At 37.8% G+C, this 16,498-nt stretch overlaps 1 protein-coding gene across 6 annotated transcripts in view; it reads left to right on the top strand.

Moving 5' to 3' along the window:
* Nucleotides 1-16,498, top strand: part of LOC132110881 (disks large homolog 5-like) — a 61,664-nt gene that overhangs the window by 27,249 nt on the left and 17,917 nt on the right. For 5 of the 6 annotated variants that reach the window (XR_009424689.1, XM_059517937.1, XM_059517938.1 and 2 more), the window contains exons 3-15: nucleotides 1,353-1,515; nucleotides 2,023-2,166; nucleotides 3,725-3,908; nucleotides 6,301-6,560; nucleotides 7,834-8,146; nucleotides 9,519-9,749; nucleotides 11,714-11,898; nucleotides 11,992-12,117; nucleotides 12,986-13,118; nucleotides 14,082-14,209; nucleotides 14,318-14,493; nucleotides 14,610-14,713; nucleotides 16,100-16,192. Coding sequence is in view for 5 of the 6 variants with exons in the window: in XM_059517937.1 (XP_059373920.1) it covers nucleotides 1,353-1,515; nucleotides 2,023-2,166; nucleotides 3,725-3,908; nucleotides 6,301-6,560; nucleotides 7,834-8,146; nucleotides 9,519-9,749; nucleotides 11,714-11,898; nucleotides 11,992-12,117; nucleotides 12,986-13,118; nucleotides 14,082-14,209; nucleotides 14,318-14,493; nucleotides 14,610-14,713; nucleotides 16,100-16,192 (2,240 nt within the window). In the remaining variant the exon portion in view is untranslated. The remainder of the gene's footprint in view (nucleotides 1-1,352; nucleotides 1,516-2,022; nucleotides 2,167-3,724; nucleotides 3,909-6,300; nucleotides 6,561-7,833; nucleotides 8,147-9,518; nucleotides 9,750-11,713; nucleotides 11,899-11,991; nucleotides 12,118-12,985; nucleotides 13,119-14,081; nucleotides 14,210-14,317; nucleotides 14,494-14,609; nucleotides 14,714-16,099; nucleotides 16,193-16,498) is intronic. The other variant, XM_059517936.1, reaches the window with a different exon arrangement.

Raw genomic sequence — 16,498 nt, 5'->3', positions numbered from 1 at the left:
TGTAATAGAGATTATCCTCTTTGTTATTGCATAAAACTGAATTCATTCTCTGAATATCTGCAGCAGATTGTCTAAGACCAAAAGATTATGGTGGAATTTTAGTTGCTGCTCATCCCAAAAGATCATCATTTACATAAAGTGCTCAGAATGCCTGCCATCGTGACCTCAAGCATTTTCACATTTTTTCCCAGATGATTATGTAGCTGCTTTTTTTTTTATAGCAGTTTATTACAGTCAAGCTTTAAAGGTCATATTTCATTTTAAGTCTTGTTTTTGTATTGTATTAAGGGCTGTTATTGTATGAGTTGTAGTCATAGAAGCTCTGCTCTAATGCCAGTGTTGTTATTGTTACCTAAAATTATTAACTATTAGACTGAAATAATATATTTTTTTATTTAAATAGTCTAATTTGATCCAATTTTAGATGAAAAACTTGAGCTTAAATTTGAATTGGAAGTTTAAGAACTAAATTCACTAAAACTATAAAAAACTAAATGTAAAGATTAAATAAAAAATAGTATTAAATATATACCAACCTACCTATTTGAAGGGATCATATGATGCTGCTATTTGGTGTAATCAAATGTGACAATGCAGTTTAAGGTTAAAAACACATTATTTCATTCATTCATGGATTTGCGCTACGCAGCGTCTTCACACGCAGACAACTGTGACATCATATACTTCTGTAAATAAATACAATTTAAATTCACGTCTCGCACACTTCAATGCACTTTGAATGGAACATATACGTTCACTTCAAACTGGAATCATGGTGGAATATACTGTGATGTCCACTTTGAAAGGCATTTACGTTCAAATACAACAAGCGTCTGAAGCGATAAGAGAAATAACAATATGTGCAGAGCAGGGGGGCGCAAGAACCGCTGCTCTACACTGCTCAAAACACTTGTTTGAATCATCAGTGGTAAATCTTTTACATATGGAAACATACTTACAGACTGTGAGTCAAACAGCCGGCATTATAGTCCACTCTATCAGGAAACAGTCCTCCATAAAATGTACTGCACACATCAGAATATTTGTGTTGAACTGTTCTGGAAGACATGTTGGATGCATGTTTAAACGAGGTGTTTTAGAGGGACGTGGTTGACTCTTAACTTTGATAAAGAATATCTCTTTGGATTTGAGACTATAGTCTTTGCAACTTTACAGATCTTCTTTATGCACCAAGAGCTTGTAACACTCCAAAGAGCAAGGAAAACTTGAAATCGCAATGTCTGACCCCTTTAAGTGTCTTGAGAGCATTGGGAGACTGGGGAATTACTGCTGTCCCAGCATTAGTGCTGGGTGAGCTTGTCTGTTCTCCGATGACGTGCTCACTGTTGCAGGTACCAAAGCCTCATCACCTCCACCTGCGCTCAGTGACACCCGGCCCGACAGCGAGAACCTGGACACCATCCTGTTCCAGCTGAGACAAGTCACCAGGGAGCGGGACGAACTTCGCAAACGCTTGGCTCTCGCCTCACCTGGCACCACGTTTGATGACTGCAGGTAAAAATCTCTGATTTCATTAATATTTGTAAAGGTACAGAGAATGAGTTTTGGATGCAAACTTACACTACCAGTCAAAAGTTTGGAATAATTATGATTTTTTTTTTTTTTTTTACATGTTTTTGAAAGAAGATACTTTTTCTCACCGAGGCTGGCTGCATGTATTTAATAAAAGGATTTACTAAAATCAGTAGTATTGTGAAATATTATTACAAACTAAAACAACTGTTTTCTATTTGAATATATATTTTTTAAATGTAAATTAAAAAAATATTTAAAATCAAATTATTATTAATCTCTGTAATATTTCACTATTACTTTTGTTTACTGTATTTTAGATTAAATGAACGTAGCCTTGGTAAGCATAAGAGACTTATGAAAACATGTAAGCAATCTTTATTATTCTAAACATTTGGCCAGTGGTGTCTCTGTTACCCCAGTGAACATTGGGCCGCCCTTGCAGACTGAGGGACGCGATGCTGATGTATTGCTCTTTGTCTCCAAAAGGCCAAATTCCAAACCTGGCCATGACTACGAGCGTCTGAAAACGCAGTGCATGAAGGCCATGGCAGACCTGCAGTCCTTGCAGAACCAGCACACCAAGACTCTGAAGAGGTGCGAGGAAGCCGTGAAGGAAGCAGACTACTACCAGTGAGTACCAGAGCCATCTGCTGCATTTGTAGCAGTCTTTTATTAGCCCTTGCATGATCTACAGGTTAATTATGGCTTATTAAATGTTTGAAGCCCTTTGGTCTGCAGCTCAATTCAGATTGCAATATTAATATGCGTAATGCAGTTTTAGTCTTATCTAGAGGAACAGTTCACCCATTATTTATTTAATCATTCAAATGATTAACAAATGACAATTATCATTGCAAAAAATATATATATAATAATAATAAACTAAATTTAAATAATAAAAATAAATAAAATGATAAAATTGAAGGACAATATATTTATTTAAATTACAATAAAAAGTTATAAATAAATTACAATGTGAAATTGACCTCTTTCCCACCAGTGAAGACACGGAAAGCCATGGTGGTGAAAGAGTTAACATTAAAATTCTATCATAATTTAATAACCCTCATGTCACCCTGCAAAACTTATTTTTAAGTAATCTTTTTTTTCCTGTTTTACTGTTTTTGCCCATGCAATGACAGTCAATGGGGTCCAAAGCAACACATGACACAAAAAAAGAAAAAGAAATAGATTTTCAAAAGATATCTTTTTTCTTTGTGTTCCACAGAAAACTAAAATCATGACCGGTGTGGATGGCGAGTAAATGATGATGATTTTTGTAGCCTCATTATCTAAACCAGTTGGCCATATGTAAGCATGTACACAAAGTTTGTTCTGCTCTGTTGTCTCTGATTCAGCCTTGTGTGCTGTCATCCACGCACCACATGATATCGTCCGTCCATACACAGTTGTGCAGTGGCTGTAATCTGATTACGATGTAAGGACACATGCCCTCCTGTCCCCGTCTCAGCTGGGCACAGACGGCCACATGGAGATTGAGTTGACGAGGGATTAATCCCATATTCCCTCAACAGTGTGGGATTCCAGCACACACACATACACAACCATTCTCTGTCATATTTTTTTATTTTTATTTATTTTTATACTCCGAGCATTAAATACAAAACACACTCTGATATTGGGTACAGTAGTTAATTTTTATTACATTTAAAATAGTTCATTGATCATTGTTTCCTTGGAGTTTATTGCAATGCAATATAAGATTGCACTGTGTGTGAAGGGTATCTATGACATTGTGTGAAATAGTTCATTAGATTTGAAATAGACAATTGAGTTTGCATTATTGCAATGCATTATGGGATTGTATTTTTTATTTTGGAAGGGAACATGTGATACTTTCTTAGAAATTGATCAGAACAAGTTATCTTAGAATAACATCATCCCGGTGCTTATGTTTGGAAGCACGCCTGTGATGTCTTAAAATTCTGCCTACGTAAATGGCTTCACGTAGGTTTTGGAGCAGAGTCTCGGTGTAGTTACTCATGTAGAGTCCCTGCTGTAGGTCAGTGCCTGCAGGGCAGGGTTTTAATGATTCCTGATGGTTTTTAAAAAGAGATCTGGCTTTAATGGTCATGAAATTGAAACATTTCCTAGACTGCACAAGTGAGGTGTAATGGTTGCAGTATAAGTGGTTCATTTGATTGATTGTTTTGTGTTTATGTTTCAGCATACAGCATAGCAGCCTTCTGAGTGAACAGTCTCAGCTTAAGGAGGAACTGGAGGTTTTGAAGAGAGAGAACGCCAAGCGGGTTCGGGAACACAACCACCTGAGACAGAGCTGTGAGGAGCTGAGGAGACTTCACTCTGAAGATCAGAGAGAGGTGGCCGATATGAGACTACAGCAACAACAGGTACACACTTTACACACACTCCAGGGATGAATCACACATGCACAAGCGGTGTGTAAATAAAATGCTAGTTAACAGCAACACAACGTGCATCTCCATAGAGAAAATCAAGTTATTTCTGGCTTTCCACATCTTTTAATGTCCTTAAATTGTAAAATAGTAATTGGGTGTGTACCATTTTAAATTATTGCACTTTTTGTTGTTGAAAAATCAAATTTTTTCTTTGTTATTGATCATGTTTTTTTCCAAATTATAACTAAATTATTTTCACAATAGAACCCTAATTCCAGAGTGGAGCTTTAAACCTATTAAACTGTTTTGATTTTTTTTTATTTATTATTATTTCTTTGATGGCAAAGCTGAATTTTCAGCATCATCACTTCAGTTTTCAGTGTCACCTGGTCCTTCAGAAATCATTTTAATATTCTGATGTGCCTCCTGATTAATCGGAAGTTCAGAAGAACTGTTTATTTAACGAGTATTTTTCTTACTTACCCCAGACTTTTGAATTGTAGTGATAAATGGGGAATTTCCACCATGTTGTCTGCTAGCTGAGTGTGCTCTAAACAGCAATAATGGGCTCAGTGCTGAAACTGTAATTGCCGAACCGTTTTTTTTCACAGCACCGCCCTGTTAATGCACACAGTGTTAATGCAACCTGTTAATACGGGCACCAAAATACATATGCGCTGCTTATGCTTTCGGTGTGAAACGGGCCTAATGGTACTGCCGTCAGCCAGAAAGTGACGTTAGTGTTCCAAAATTGATCCCTGATTTTTTCAGAGCACTTCAGGGATGGTTAATTAATTTGCAGATTTAGTTATTCCCCTCAGCGCAGACTGTTGTGGGATTAGTGCGTCTGTTGCATCATGAACTGCAGCGTTTATGTTGTAAATCCGGAGGCTGGGCATCCCATAGTAGTGCAACCAAATCTGACCTTGACATAAATCGGAAGGCAGGGGACAGGAGATTATTCAGTCAGATGCCACCGTGTCAACACACTGTCTGCTCTCTGCAGCTACTTTGAAGGAATGAGCCTTTTTTCTGTCGGATTGATTTATCAGGCTTCCTTCCGGATTTAACCCACAAACACAAATAGAAAGGTTTAAAGCATTAGGAAAGCTCCTGCTTGTGTCTCTGAAATGATCATAATTGTCACAAAGAGGTCAGATCATGCGTGCCACGGGATCAGTACATGTAGTGCTCAGATTGAACCATGTTTTGACCTGTCAGCAGTGCTCACGCTGCCCACTGGCTGCACAGAGCGCTCACCGCCTGTTTGAAAAAGGTCAGTCAGGAAGGGCAAGTGCTCACTGACTGATGGAAAAGGACAGAAGCTTTTGCAGTTAGTCAATACTTACATGGCCTGGAGGAGATTTGGATACAGACGCCAATCACTCGGCGTGTGAAATCCTGCTGTGGCTCGCTCAGGGGCCACTGAGGTGTGGGCTTAATTCCTGGACAGGGAATTGCCTTCGACTATGTCATTAGAACATATAGTGTCCTAATAGGTCATTTCTGCAGAACAAGTAGACTTAATGCTGTTTGTTTACTGCTGAATGCTGTGTGGTGTATTTGTGTGTTAGTGCAGTGACAGCATTTTGCATGCAAGTACAGGAGATGTTTTATAGACTCATGACTGCCATCTGGTGTTTGCATAGAAAACCTTGAATTCAAGTGATGATAAAATGCAAATTCATAAAAGGCAATATAGGCATATTTTTAGGCATATAAGCACACATCATTTGAATTCTTTATGAATGCACCAACCGTGCACATTTACAGTATCTTTGGTACTGGCCAATATGGTTAAAAACAAAAATCACTGTAAACCATTTTAATACAAATAAGTAGTGTCAAAAGGCTATTTTTCTTTTTTGTCTTGTCTTGTCTTTGATTTGTTCTGTTCTTTTTGTTTTTTTTTCTGTTTTGTTTTTGATTTGTTTTTTTGTTCTGTTCTGTTCTGTTTTTTGTTTTTTTGTTCTGTTTTTTTTTTTTTTTTTGTTCTGTTCTGTTTTTTGTTTTTTTGTTCTGTTTTTTTTTTTTTTTGTTCTGTTCTGTTTTTTGTTTTTTTCTGTTTTCCTCTGTTTTGTTTTGTTCTGTTTTGTTTTTGATATGTTTGATTTGTTTCCACCACACAGTAAAAAGCTGTTTTCATCACCGGTAATCATGGTTTTGTTTTGGCTTTGTTTTTGTTTTTGTTTGATCTTTATTAGCTTATTATTTAGTTTAGTTTGTTTCTTTGATGCCACACAGTAAATATGTTCACAAAAGCCTTTTTCGACAAAGGTTATCAAGGCTTTGTTTTATTTTATTTATTTAGTTATTTTTTAAAATATCAATTTCTTTGGCACCATACAGTAAATGAGGTTCACGAAAGCCTTTTTGGATGCAGGTATTCAGGGAGAACGGGTCGTCAGAGGTTTTGAACAAGCTCTATGACACAGCGATGGACAAGCTGGAGGGGGTGAAGAAGGAATACGACGTCTTGAGCAAACGATACAGTGAGAAGGTGGCCAGTCACAACACGGATCTGAGTCGACTAGAGCAGGTGGAGGAGGAGAACAGGCGCTTGCAAAAACAAATAGACACTCTGCTTAAACAGCGTGACACGGCCATCCAGTACCAACAGCAGTGGTCTACATCTATGAGACGGTACGAGCAGCATCAGTTGTGTTTATTGTGTGCTCTAAATGTTGCGTAACAATCTTTGAGTAAATTTAAAGGTTGTACAACAACTTTTTAACACTACAGTCACATCAAACACAATCTGCAGCCTCTTTTGTATATTTTGTATATTTGAGGCAAAAAAAGCTGAAAGCATAATCAAATTAGCCTAAATATTCAATACATTCACACATGCATTGAAGGGTGTTTAGAAGTAGAAGATATTGGGAAAAAATGACATTGAGATATTTTATTTTTCTGCGATATATATTGCGATATGAAATCTAATCTAATCTTTTCTTACAAACAAAAATGGGGTGAGCACACTTACATTCTCATTTTAAATGATTTAAACATCGACACCATCATGTCAATTGATTAATATGCGTGAGGGAGAGAGAGCAAGACAGTGCTAGAGTTGTTTAAAGATGGTGAGCGTGCAGCCGGGGTTCGCTCTCTCTCTCTCTCTCCCTCTGTCTCTCTCTCTCTCTCGCGCGCTCTCTCTCTCTCTCTCTCTCTCTCTCTCGTGCTCTCTCTGTCTCGTGCTCTCTCTCTCTCTCTCTCTTGCGCGCTCTCGCTCTCTCTGCAAATAATAAACTTTCACTCTATGATGGTTAAGCTGTGCAATTAATCTGCGAATCACATTTATCAAGGCCCGTACAGTTAATGAATAACGGATCAACTACGACAGCCTACATCCCACATCCTGCGATGTGACTATCGTGGATTTGTACATTGCCATATCGATGCTTAAACGACACATCGTGAAGCCCTATTTAGAAGTTGTGATTGTAATAATGAAATACTTTGTCACAAAATTTTCACAGAGCGTGTACACTGTTTACATTTGAACGCTGAACATCAACTTCTTTTTCACTTTCAGACACTGCAATCATCTAAAAAAAATCGGCAGCATTTTCTGCTTATTAGAGGCAAAATGGGTTGAAATATGGTAAAATATGTTAAACAGAGCTAAAAGCATAATCAAGTTTGCCTAAATCTCTAGTTGTGAATGACATGCATTGCATAAATGAGATGTATTATTGTCGTACATTTTATATAGGATGCATATATTGTTTAAATCCTACACATAATATGGTCCTGACTTCTGATTGGTCAGAAGTCAATTGCCAATCTTTTAATTCATTTCACTAATCAACATTGATACCCCACTAGAAGAAGTAATTTTTAATAATGAAAAAACATTCTTTAATCAAAATAATTACTAATTAATTGAGATTTTTGATTTGAACCCCGTTAGGTTTGACTCGGTGCAGCAGGAGCTGAATAAAGCCTCAGCCCAGAACAAGGAGCTGCAGAGAGAGATGGAGAGACTACAGTCGGAGGTGACGCGCTACAAGAACTTCCAGCTGAAGGTGGTCAAGGATGCAGAGAAATACAAAGAGGAGCGCGATTCTGTGTTTAATGAATACAGGCTGATCATGAGCGAGAGGGACCAGGTCATTAAAGAGGTGGACAAGCTGCAGACAGAGCTGGAGGCGGCAGAAGCCAGGCTCAAAAACACCTCGTCAGAGAGGATGGTGGCTAGTGAGGAGGTGGAAGCTCTCAGACAGGTAACACGTCCCTAATAACTAGGGGTGTAACGGTACGTGTATTCGTACCGGACCGTTTCGGTACAGGGCTTTCGGTACGGTGCACGTTGTGTACCGAATGACCGAATGCAATATTTTGTTTGCGGACCATATACATTTTCGTGTTTCCAAACGAACATATTAAGTGGCGGAAGTCTCCGCGTTCAGTGCAAATCCCGCCCTGCAGCTGATTCTAAGGCCGGTGACACACTGGCTGCGTGGCGTGAGAGTGGCGTTTCTTCTGCGTGTCAGTTGCGTGACGGCTGCTTCACGTTTTCTGTGTCTTTACACACCAGAATCATGCCTGACGCGGCGCTGGCGCGCTGTTGCTACTGTAGGTGACATAGAGGGAGACCGCCGACAGACCAGGATCTTGTCTACACACACCTACACGTCACTACAACAATATCTATACTTCATGTTGAGCATAAATATAAAGCCTACTTATAAAGGACACCGTCAACAGTATTGATGGCAAAATAGACTATGTTTGACAGGTGCAATATGGCAGTGTGTCACCGGCCTAAGGTTTTCAAAAGGCATCATGCGAGTGTGAACATCACTACAACTAGGAAAAAAACGATTGTAATTGAAATGCAGCTCCCGCCTGCATTTAAACAGACCTTTGCTCTTAATTCCGATCGGTCCAACACGAAATCTGAGCAAGTCTAAAAACTGAAACTGTTCATGCTGCACTTTACACTTTGGAAAAGTTAGATATATTTTTTTAATATGAGCAGGCCTACAAGCTGGGTTTGGTAATTCTGCACGGTAATCATAGTTATTTATTTATATTTTTCATAATATTTTATTATATGATATTGGTTTGAGACTGAGAGTATTTTATTTAGTGGAGAACTTTGCAGCAGTATTTTATTTCTTATTCTATTTTTATTTTATATATATTTTATTAAAACGTATTTAAAAAAAATACAAATTATAAACAAATTGTTAAAAAAAGTTTATAGTAATAAACAACCTGCAGTTTAATGTTTGCATTTCTTTCCCTTACTGTACCGAAAATGTACCGAACCGTGACTTTAAAACAGAGGTACGTACCGAACCGTGATTTTTGCGTACCGTTACACCCATACTAATAAAAGATATCAGATATCTATCTAACACTGTTGCTTTGATCTTTATGGTCAGAAGTCATTTAGGGAAACTCACTCAATCACTGTCCATAAATCCAGTATTTAAGATGAAGTCTTGTTTTTATATGCTTTCTGTTCTGTAAATCAGCTTTTCTGTTGCCAAGTTTGTGCTAGACAGCCAGTGAATAACATGCTGTTTTAAAAAAGCACTTTAAATCAATAGTGTATAACTGTTGCTGACGTCTGTGTCTTTTTTGTAGGAGCTAAATTCATCGCTGGTGGATAGAGACCGTGCCATCTGTGAGAGAAACGAGCTGCTGGAAAAATACTGCCATGAAGTGAAGGACAAAGCGGAGGCCCAGAAAGAGCTGAGTCAGGCCTGTAAAGACATCGAGACTGTGCGGGAGGAAAGAGATGTGGCCAGGAAAGAGAGAACCGAGGCCATCATCCAGAGAGACCAGTTACTGCGGGAATACTACCAGGCCAGACAGGTGCTTACACTCTGGGATTCAATATATGCTCACATAAACGGCTTTATTAAAAATAGATTTCATATTCCAATGCTGCATCCAGTCTTCTAGGGGAAATCTTCTGTGGTAGACACAAGGAATTTTCCAGGCCTGGTAAAATAATATATGGAATTAAGACAAGTAGTGGAAATGTTTACTGTAAAGTAATTTGTTTCGAGTTATGCCTTTCTACTCAGTGCCTTAATGTTTCGAAAGCGAGAAATTGCCCTCTAAGAGAATATCTTTAAAAGAAAAATGTTTTCAGTATCTCTGAAACATGAAAATGTCATTAAGATTCTTTGTTTAAATGGAATAAGAACCTGCACCAGTGTCTGTCTGGATTGTGGTGAAAATGCTCGATAATTGTGTCTTCAAATAGACACATCTGACCATAACTATGTGCTGCATCTGCTCATTAATCGGGTTGTTAAGTCTTACCAGTCATTTCACTTTATGTTGTCAGTGCTGTTAGTAAAGGAAAGTGATTTTAACATTACTAATGCAAGTGCTTAAAATTATTGTCTATCATATTAGGAAAATGAAAGGATCTAGACAGACAGAAAAAAACACTGATAAAGATACAAAATGTAATGAAAAATCATGAATATTTACACTAAATCTCCAGATTTAACATTTCTAACCGGGTTTCACTGTTTTTTGCAAAAACATTGAAGCAGCACAACTGTTTACAACAATAATAAAGGTTTTTTTGAGCATCACATCATCATATTAGAATGATTTTTGAAGGATCATGTGACACTGAAGACTGGAGTAATTATACTGAAAATACAGCTTTGCATCTCATGAATAAACTAGATATTAAAATATGTGACCCTGGACCACAAAACCAGTCTTAAGTGTCAATTTTTTTCAAATCGAGATTTATAAATCATCCGAAAGCTGAAGAAATAAGATTGATTTCCATTTATGTATGGTTTATTAGGATCGAAAAATATTTGGTTGAGATACAACTATTTGAAAATCTGGAATCTGAGGATGCAAAAAAAAATCTTTAAAGTTGTCTAAAATGAATTCTTAGCAATGCATATTACTAATCAAAAATTAAGTTTTGATATATTTACGGCAGGAAATGTACAAAATATCTTCTTGGTGTATCTTCTTTTGGCATAAAAGAAAAATCTAGATCTAAAATGTTTTTTTTTTGGCTATTGCTAAAAACATACCACAGCGACTTAAGACTGGTTTGTGCTCCAGGGTCACATATATTCAAACAGAAAACGGTTATTTTAAACTGTAATAATATTTCACAATATACTGTTTTTACTGTATTTTATTTTTTGGTGGACATAAAAGACTTTAAAAAGATAAAAAAATCTTGCAGACTCCAAGCTTTTGAACTTAAGTGTATATCACTACAACACTCTTGCTTTTAACTCTTTAAATAGAAATAATAGCTTTTTAATAGATAATGCATTACATTCAGAGTACAGTCACACGACAATGTGTGTGCATGTCCCCTGCACCATGGCTCAGAAGTAGGATTTTTTTGTTGTATTTTACCATTTTTATTCACTTTTAATCAGAGATATTTATCATCTGCTGTTCTTCGAGCAGAAATGTCTAAGGAGCCGTCGGTGAGATGAACCTGGAGTCAGATCTCAAAGCATTGTGCTCTCACCTTTTGTCCCTGCCTACCTTGATTTTTCACATACAAACAAACACTACAGACCACAAAGCTCATAAAAATCTCATAAGCTTTGAGCCATTGGATTATAAAAAAACAAAACTGCAGAACTGATTTATTCATCAGCTTTAAGCGTCAGTGCTGCTTGAGTCCACCAGAGGTCTCTAACAGCTCTAGAGTAGCCGTAATCTCGCAGGTGAAATTCATTCAAATCATTTCACTAGTATTTGTATGCCTTTAAAACACATTTTGGTGAAGAAGTCATCTGCAGTCATATTCATCATGAATGTTTTTGCTACAGAAACAAGACTCGGCCACTCTGGACATGGAGCGTGCCAATAAAGAGATCGAGGTGTTGAGGAAACAGTGTGAGGCCATGTCCCAGGAGCTAAAGGAGGCCGTGCAGGAGGCCGAGGTGGCCAAGTGTCGCAGAGACTGGGCCTTTCAAGAAAGAGACAAGATTGTTGCTGAGCGAGAGAGTATACGGTAACATTGCCACTGAATTAATCAGTCTAGGGATTTAATGATATGCGCCTGCCGATGCTGGCACTTGAGTGTGTCTTTGTTGTGTTTTGGCAGGACTTTGTGTGACAACCTGCGCAGAGAGAGAGATCGTGCCGTCAGCGATCTGGCTGATGCCCTGCGTAATCTTGACGACATGAGGAAGCAGCGCAACGATGCAGCCAGGGAACTTAAAGAGCTCAAGTAAACACGGTTTAGTCCTGCTTCTCTCACACACTTCACAGATGATGTGGGGCATTTATTTAATTACATTTAAAATGAGCTTTTGTAAAAGTTACAGGTTTCTTATTTTAATTCTCACAAAGTTCTGAACAATCCAAAGTCCCAAAATAGCTTTCTAGTATTTTAGGAGTCAATGTTATGTAGGAATGAGATTTAAGGATTTTACATTATGGAACGTTTCATTGTAATTTTTCCAAGTTTGTAGCCATAATAACTCGTAAATGCAAATCATTTTAGTATTAATAAATTGAATTCCTATTGGCATGTTTATTGTTATTTAATTCACAGTATCTTATAAATGCAAGTAGTACATGGATGATTGAATGAGTTCCTGTTTCAGACGCCCCCTAGTGGTTAGTCCGCCCCCATCAAAACTCCAGAGCACCCCCACCCTCTTGCAGAAGACTTTTCTTAAGTTTTTTTTATGTCACTGATGCCCTCCAGGCGTTCCTCTCTCTGAGTCTATGAATCTTACTGACACTTTGCCAGTATTCCCCAACTACTTGATCCTGTTTTTTTTTCTCTACCCAAATTTAAGGTTTGACCTTGATGCCGCTTTTATAACATCTCCATCTAGCACAGGTGTTACAGATTGCACAAACTATGGCAAAAAAATGCCCTGATGCCAACCCGTATTATCCAGAAGTCTTGTAAGACCGAGGTTATCCCAGTCTTAGCATCAGCAGCTCTTCGAACAAAGAGAGATGGTCTTTACAAAGGCTGTTGACATTCTTCCTGTTTTGGGGGAGTGAGATGAATTAGATGACTGTTTGGAGAGATGAGAGAGAAAAATGATCCCTCTTGTTTTGTGCTCTCTCTTCTAATAAAGGGAGAAGATGGAGAGCCAGTTGGAGAAGGAGGCGCGTTTTTGCCAGTTAATGGCTCACAGCTCCCATGATTCAGCTATAGACACAGACTCATTAGAATGGGAGACGGAGGTGGTGGAGTTTGAGAAGGATCGGGTAAGGATGCAGAAATCCAAAGCAGTACAGCTAAAAGTCATGAGGCAAAATATATCCATCTTACAGGTGTGGGAAATATCTGGGAATATTTATATGAATGCGTTTTCAGGCTTGGAAAAGTATTAATATATCTATAAAACTCTTTATTTTATAGTCATATTCTGCATGTACATATTTTGTGCATACTATAGTTATTACATAAGTGGGTATGTAACCTAAACTTAATATAAAGATACTTTTTACAGGGTTTCTGCAGGATTTAAAAAGATCTGCAGGTCGCCCTTTCATAAAGTAAGGAGCAAAAGGACTTAAATCAAAGCAGAAGGTCTTAATTTTGTAATAAATGTTAATTAAATTTTGCATCCATTGTGAAAAATGTATATCATCTCCAGTATTTTTGTCTTGTTTTCCAATATAAGTATTTAAACATCCTTATGTCAAGATATATTTACTGGAGTTGCAAATTGAAGATATGAAGTCTTGTTTTCTGACAAACTGAACAAAACTGAGTTTGTTTAAAACAAGAAAAAATATCTTTCATTAGGATATGGAAACTTATTGTCCCATTGGCAGATATTTGTTCTTTTTTAATGATAAACTCACTTCATTTAGATCATTTTCTCAAAAAACTAAAAACAAGACTTGCTTCTCAATAAATGTATCTTGACTGAAAAATCTTTCGACATTTGCATTAGAAAACCAGCCATCACTTTTTAGCAATTTCAACAGAAGGTACGGTAAAAGTTATATTCATATTGTAGTGGTAGGGAGCAAAGCTATCCAAGCAAAAGTAATAGAGATGTGTTCGAATTAAGCAACACATTGTATTCCTTACATTTTCTGTACTTGTTCTTAAAAAAGGTCTTAAATTTGCCTTCATGGTTCCAGGATGCTCATTCACAACATCTGATTTTTGAGTTTTCTTCCTCCATTTGGAGAGGTCTCATCAGTCTCTCCCAACAGGATGACATGGATTTGAAGGCGATGGGGTTTGATATCGCAGAGGGAGTGAATGATCCATATTTACCAGGGGATTGTGGGATATTTGTGACCAGAGTGGACAAAGGAAGTATCGCGGATGGAAGATTGAGGTGGATTCAGATATGGAGAGTTTTTCAGATAATGGCCTCTGGAATGATTTCATGCTCATTTCCCTGCTCATAGTTTTGTCCTGACCAGCCGTGCCTCTCTCTCAATAGGGTGAATGATTGTCTGCTGAAAATAAATGATGTGGACCTGACTAACAAAGACAGGAAGCAGGTCATCAAAGCTGTGCTTAAGGGAGGAGGGCTGATCAATATGGTCGTCCGCAGGAGGAAATCTTTAGGAGGAAGACTGGTTACTCCTGTCCACATTAATCTCATCGGACACAAAGGTATCACTTACTTCTGCAACATCCCACATATTTTTCTGACTCGTTTTACCATTTCTGTGGTTAATTTCCCTTGTTTTCTTATCAATGGCCCTTGGTTTTGCTGTGCATCCTCCCAGACGCTGGTATCACTCTTGAGGGTGGCATATATGTGGCTGCTATCGCACCGGGCAGCCCAGCTGCCAGAGAGGGATCTCTTACCATCGGAGACCGCCTGATTGCCGTAAGTCATCAAGAAGTCATGCAATCCTTCCTCAAATTGAAACAAGATCGCTGCAATCAAGGAACCGATTTGCTATTATAAAATTCTGACCTTACCTCTCGTTACAGTCTTCTAAATGAAGCCGATTTTTAATCCAGTTCCTTATCTTAAATGCATGGGGGCTCTTTAGACACACTGCCAATCAAATCCAATCCTCTCCTTAAATGGAGTTGAAGAGTATAAGACAGGTGATGTTCTGAGCGATAGCTGCTACTCTGGTCATAAGTAACACAGATGTTAATCCTGAGAGCGGTTCAGGTGTTACTTTTGACTCCATGCTTGATATTCTGTAGAAGACCTCTGGAACCTTTAGGCTCTGATGTTGCCCATGTCATATGACTCAGTCAGTAGTGCTACATCTGCTGATTCTCATCAGTAAAAGCATAGAAAACTCTTTCTGTTTCTCAATGAATGAATTAATTACTCAATGATTTATTTCTAAACTCACATGGCTTGTCACAAGCATGTGAAGAGAAATGAAGGAAGTTGAAGAATGTTTGCCTTTTTCCTTATAATGGAAGTAAATGGGGACTGAGATTTGTGAACTTCAGAAAGACAAAAACACCAAATGGAGCATCACGAAAGTCTTCTGAAGCCATATGATAGCTTAATGTGAGAAACAGACCAATGTTGCTGTTCAGTGTTCGTTTAATTCTCTTAGCTTTGATTTTTGGTTTCAGTTTGCTTTTTAATTTCATTTTTAGTAATTTATGAACCGTTTTAATGGATTTTTACTTCAGTTTTTGCTTTTGTTTCATTCAGTAATGTTAGTACTTAAGCTTAAACTTATTTCATTTAGTAGCCATGCATTTTCCCATTTTCTTTTAAGGTTTTCATCGAATTTTCATATTTAATTTTCTTTAAGGTTAAAAATTGAAGGTTAATGGACTACAAGATCACATAAATGGCAGTAGAAATTGGACGATTTGGTTCTCGTGTGTCATTGCCATCAAACCTGATGTCTAATATCACCATGTTTGTTTTCAGAATTTGTTCCTCCTATGAAACTATTGTATGAATTGAAAAGACTTGAAGCAGTATTGCCCACTTTTTTGACATTTTAAAATGGTTGAGTTTCCTTTAATGTCGTTAAATGGCCGGTACGCTTCGTCAACGTCTTGAGGGTGAAGTAAACCTTGACAGAACTATTGCTTTATGTTTAAAAAGATGGAAGGATTTATCTGAACTGGAGATCTTAAAAGTGCGCCATCCTTTCATTCACCAGCCATCTCTTTGTCTCTGTTCTCAAGTTTCCAAAGTCATTTCTGGGTTTGAAAATAGAAGGACTGGAAAGTCTGCTGGCACTTTTCTTTGGTGAAGAGCTGACCTAAATTTCTCTCTCCCTAGATAAATGGGATTGCTCTGGATAACAAATCTCTGAGTGAATGTGAGGCTCTGCTGAGGGGCGGCAGGGACTCGCTCTCTCTCTCGCTCATGAAGGTGATTGTTCTCTCATTGCTGTCTGAGTGTGTGTGCCGCTCTCATTACCACATGCCAAGGTGCTGCTGTGACATTTATTCCAAGTCGTATTTGAGACAGCTGTGTCGGAGTTAGAATACCAACTCTTGAGACGTTACTGAGGAAGTCAGATTTGGAAAATTGGCTAGTTTGTAGTTGTTCTGCAGTTCATCTTCAGTAATCAGCTGAGCCTTTGCTGAGAACCTCTGTAAATCAATGCTTTCCTAAGCTAACTAACCATAACGTTTGTGTTTGAATGGTTTTAAACAGATTTCGTTTCCTTTTTTT

Source organism: Carassius carassius, chromosome 30 (assembly GCF_963082965.1).
Source record: "Carassius carassius chromosome 30, fCarCar2.1, whole genome shotgun sequence".
In the NCBI taxonomy this organism is placed as follows: Eukaryota; Metazoa; Chordata; class Actinopteri; order Cypriniformes; family Cyprinidae; genus Carassius; species Carassius carassius.
The sequence above is the reverse complement of the archived record's forward strand: the minus strand, read 5'-3'. Positions and strand labels throughout refer to the sequence as shown.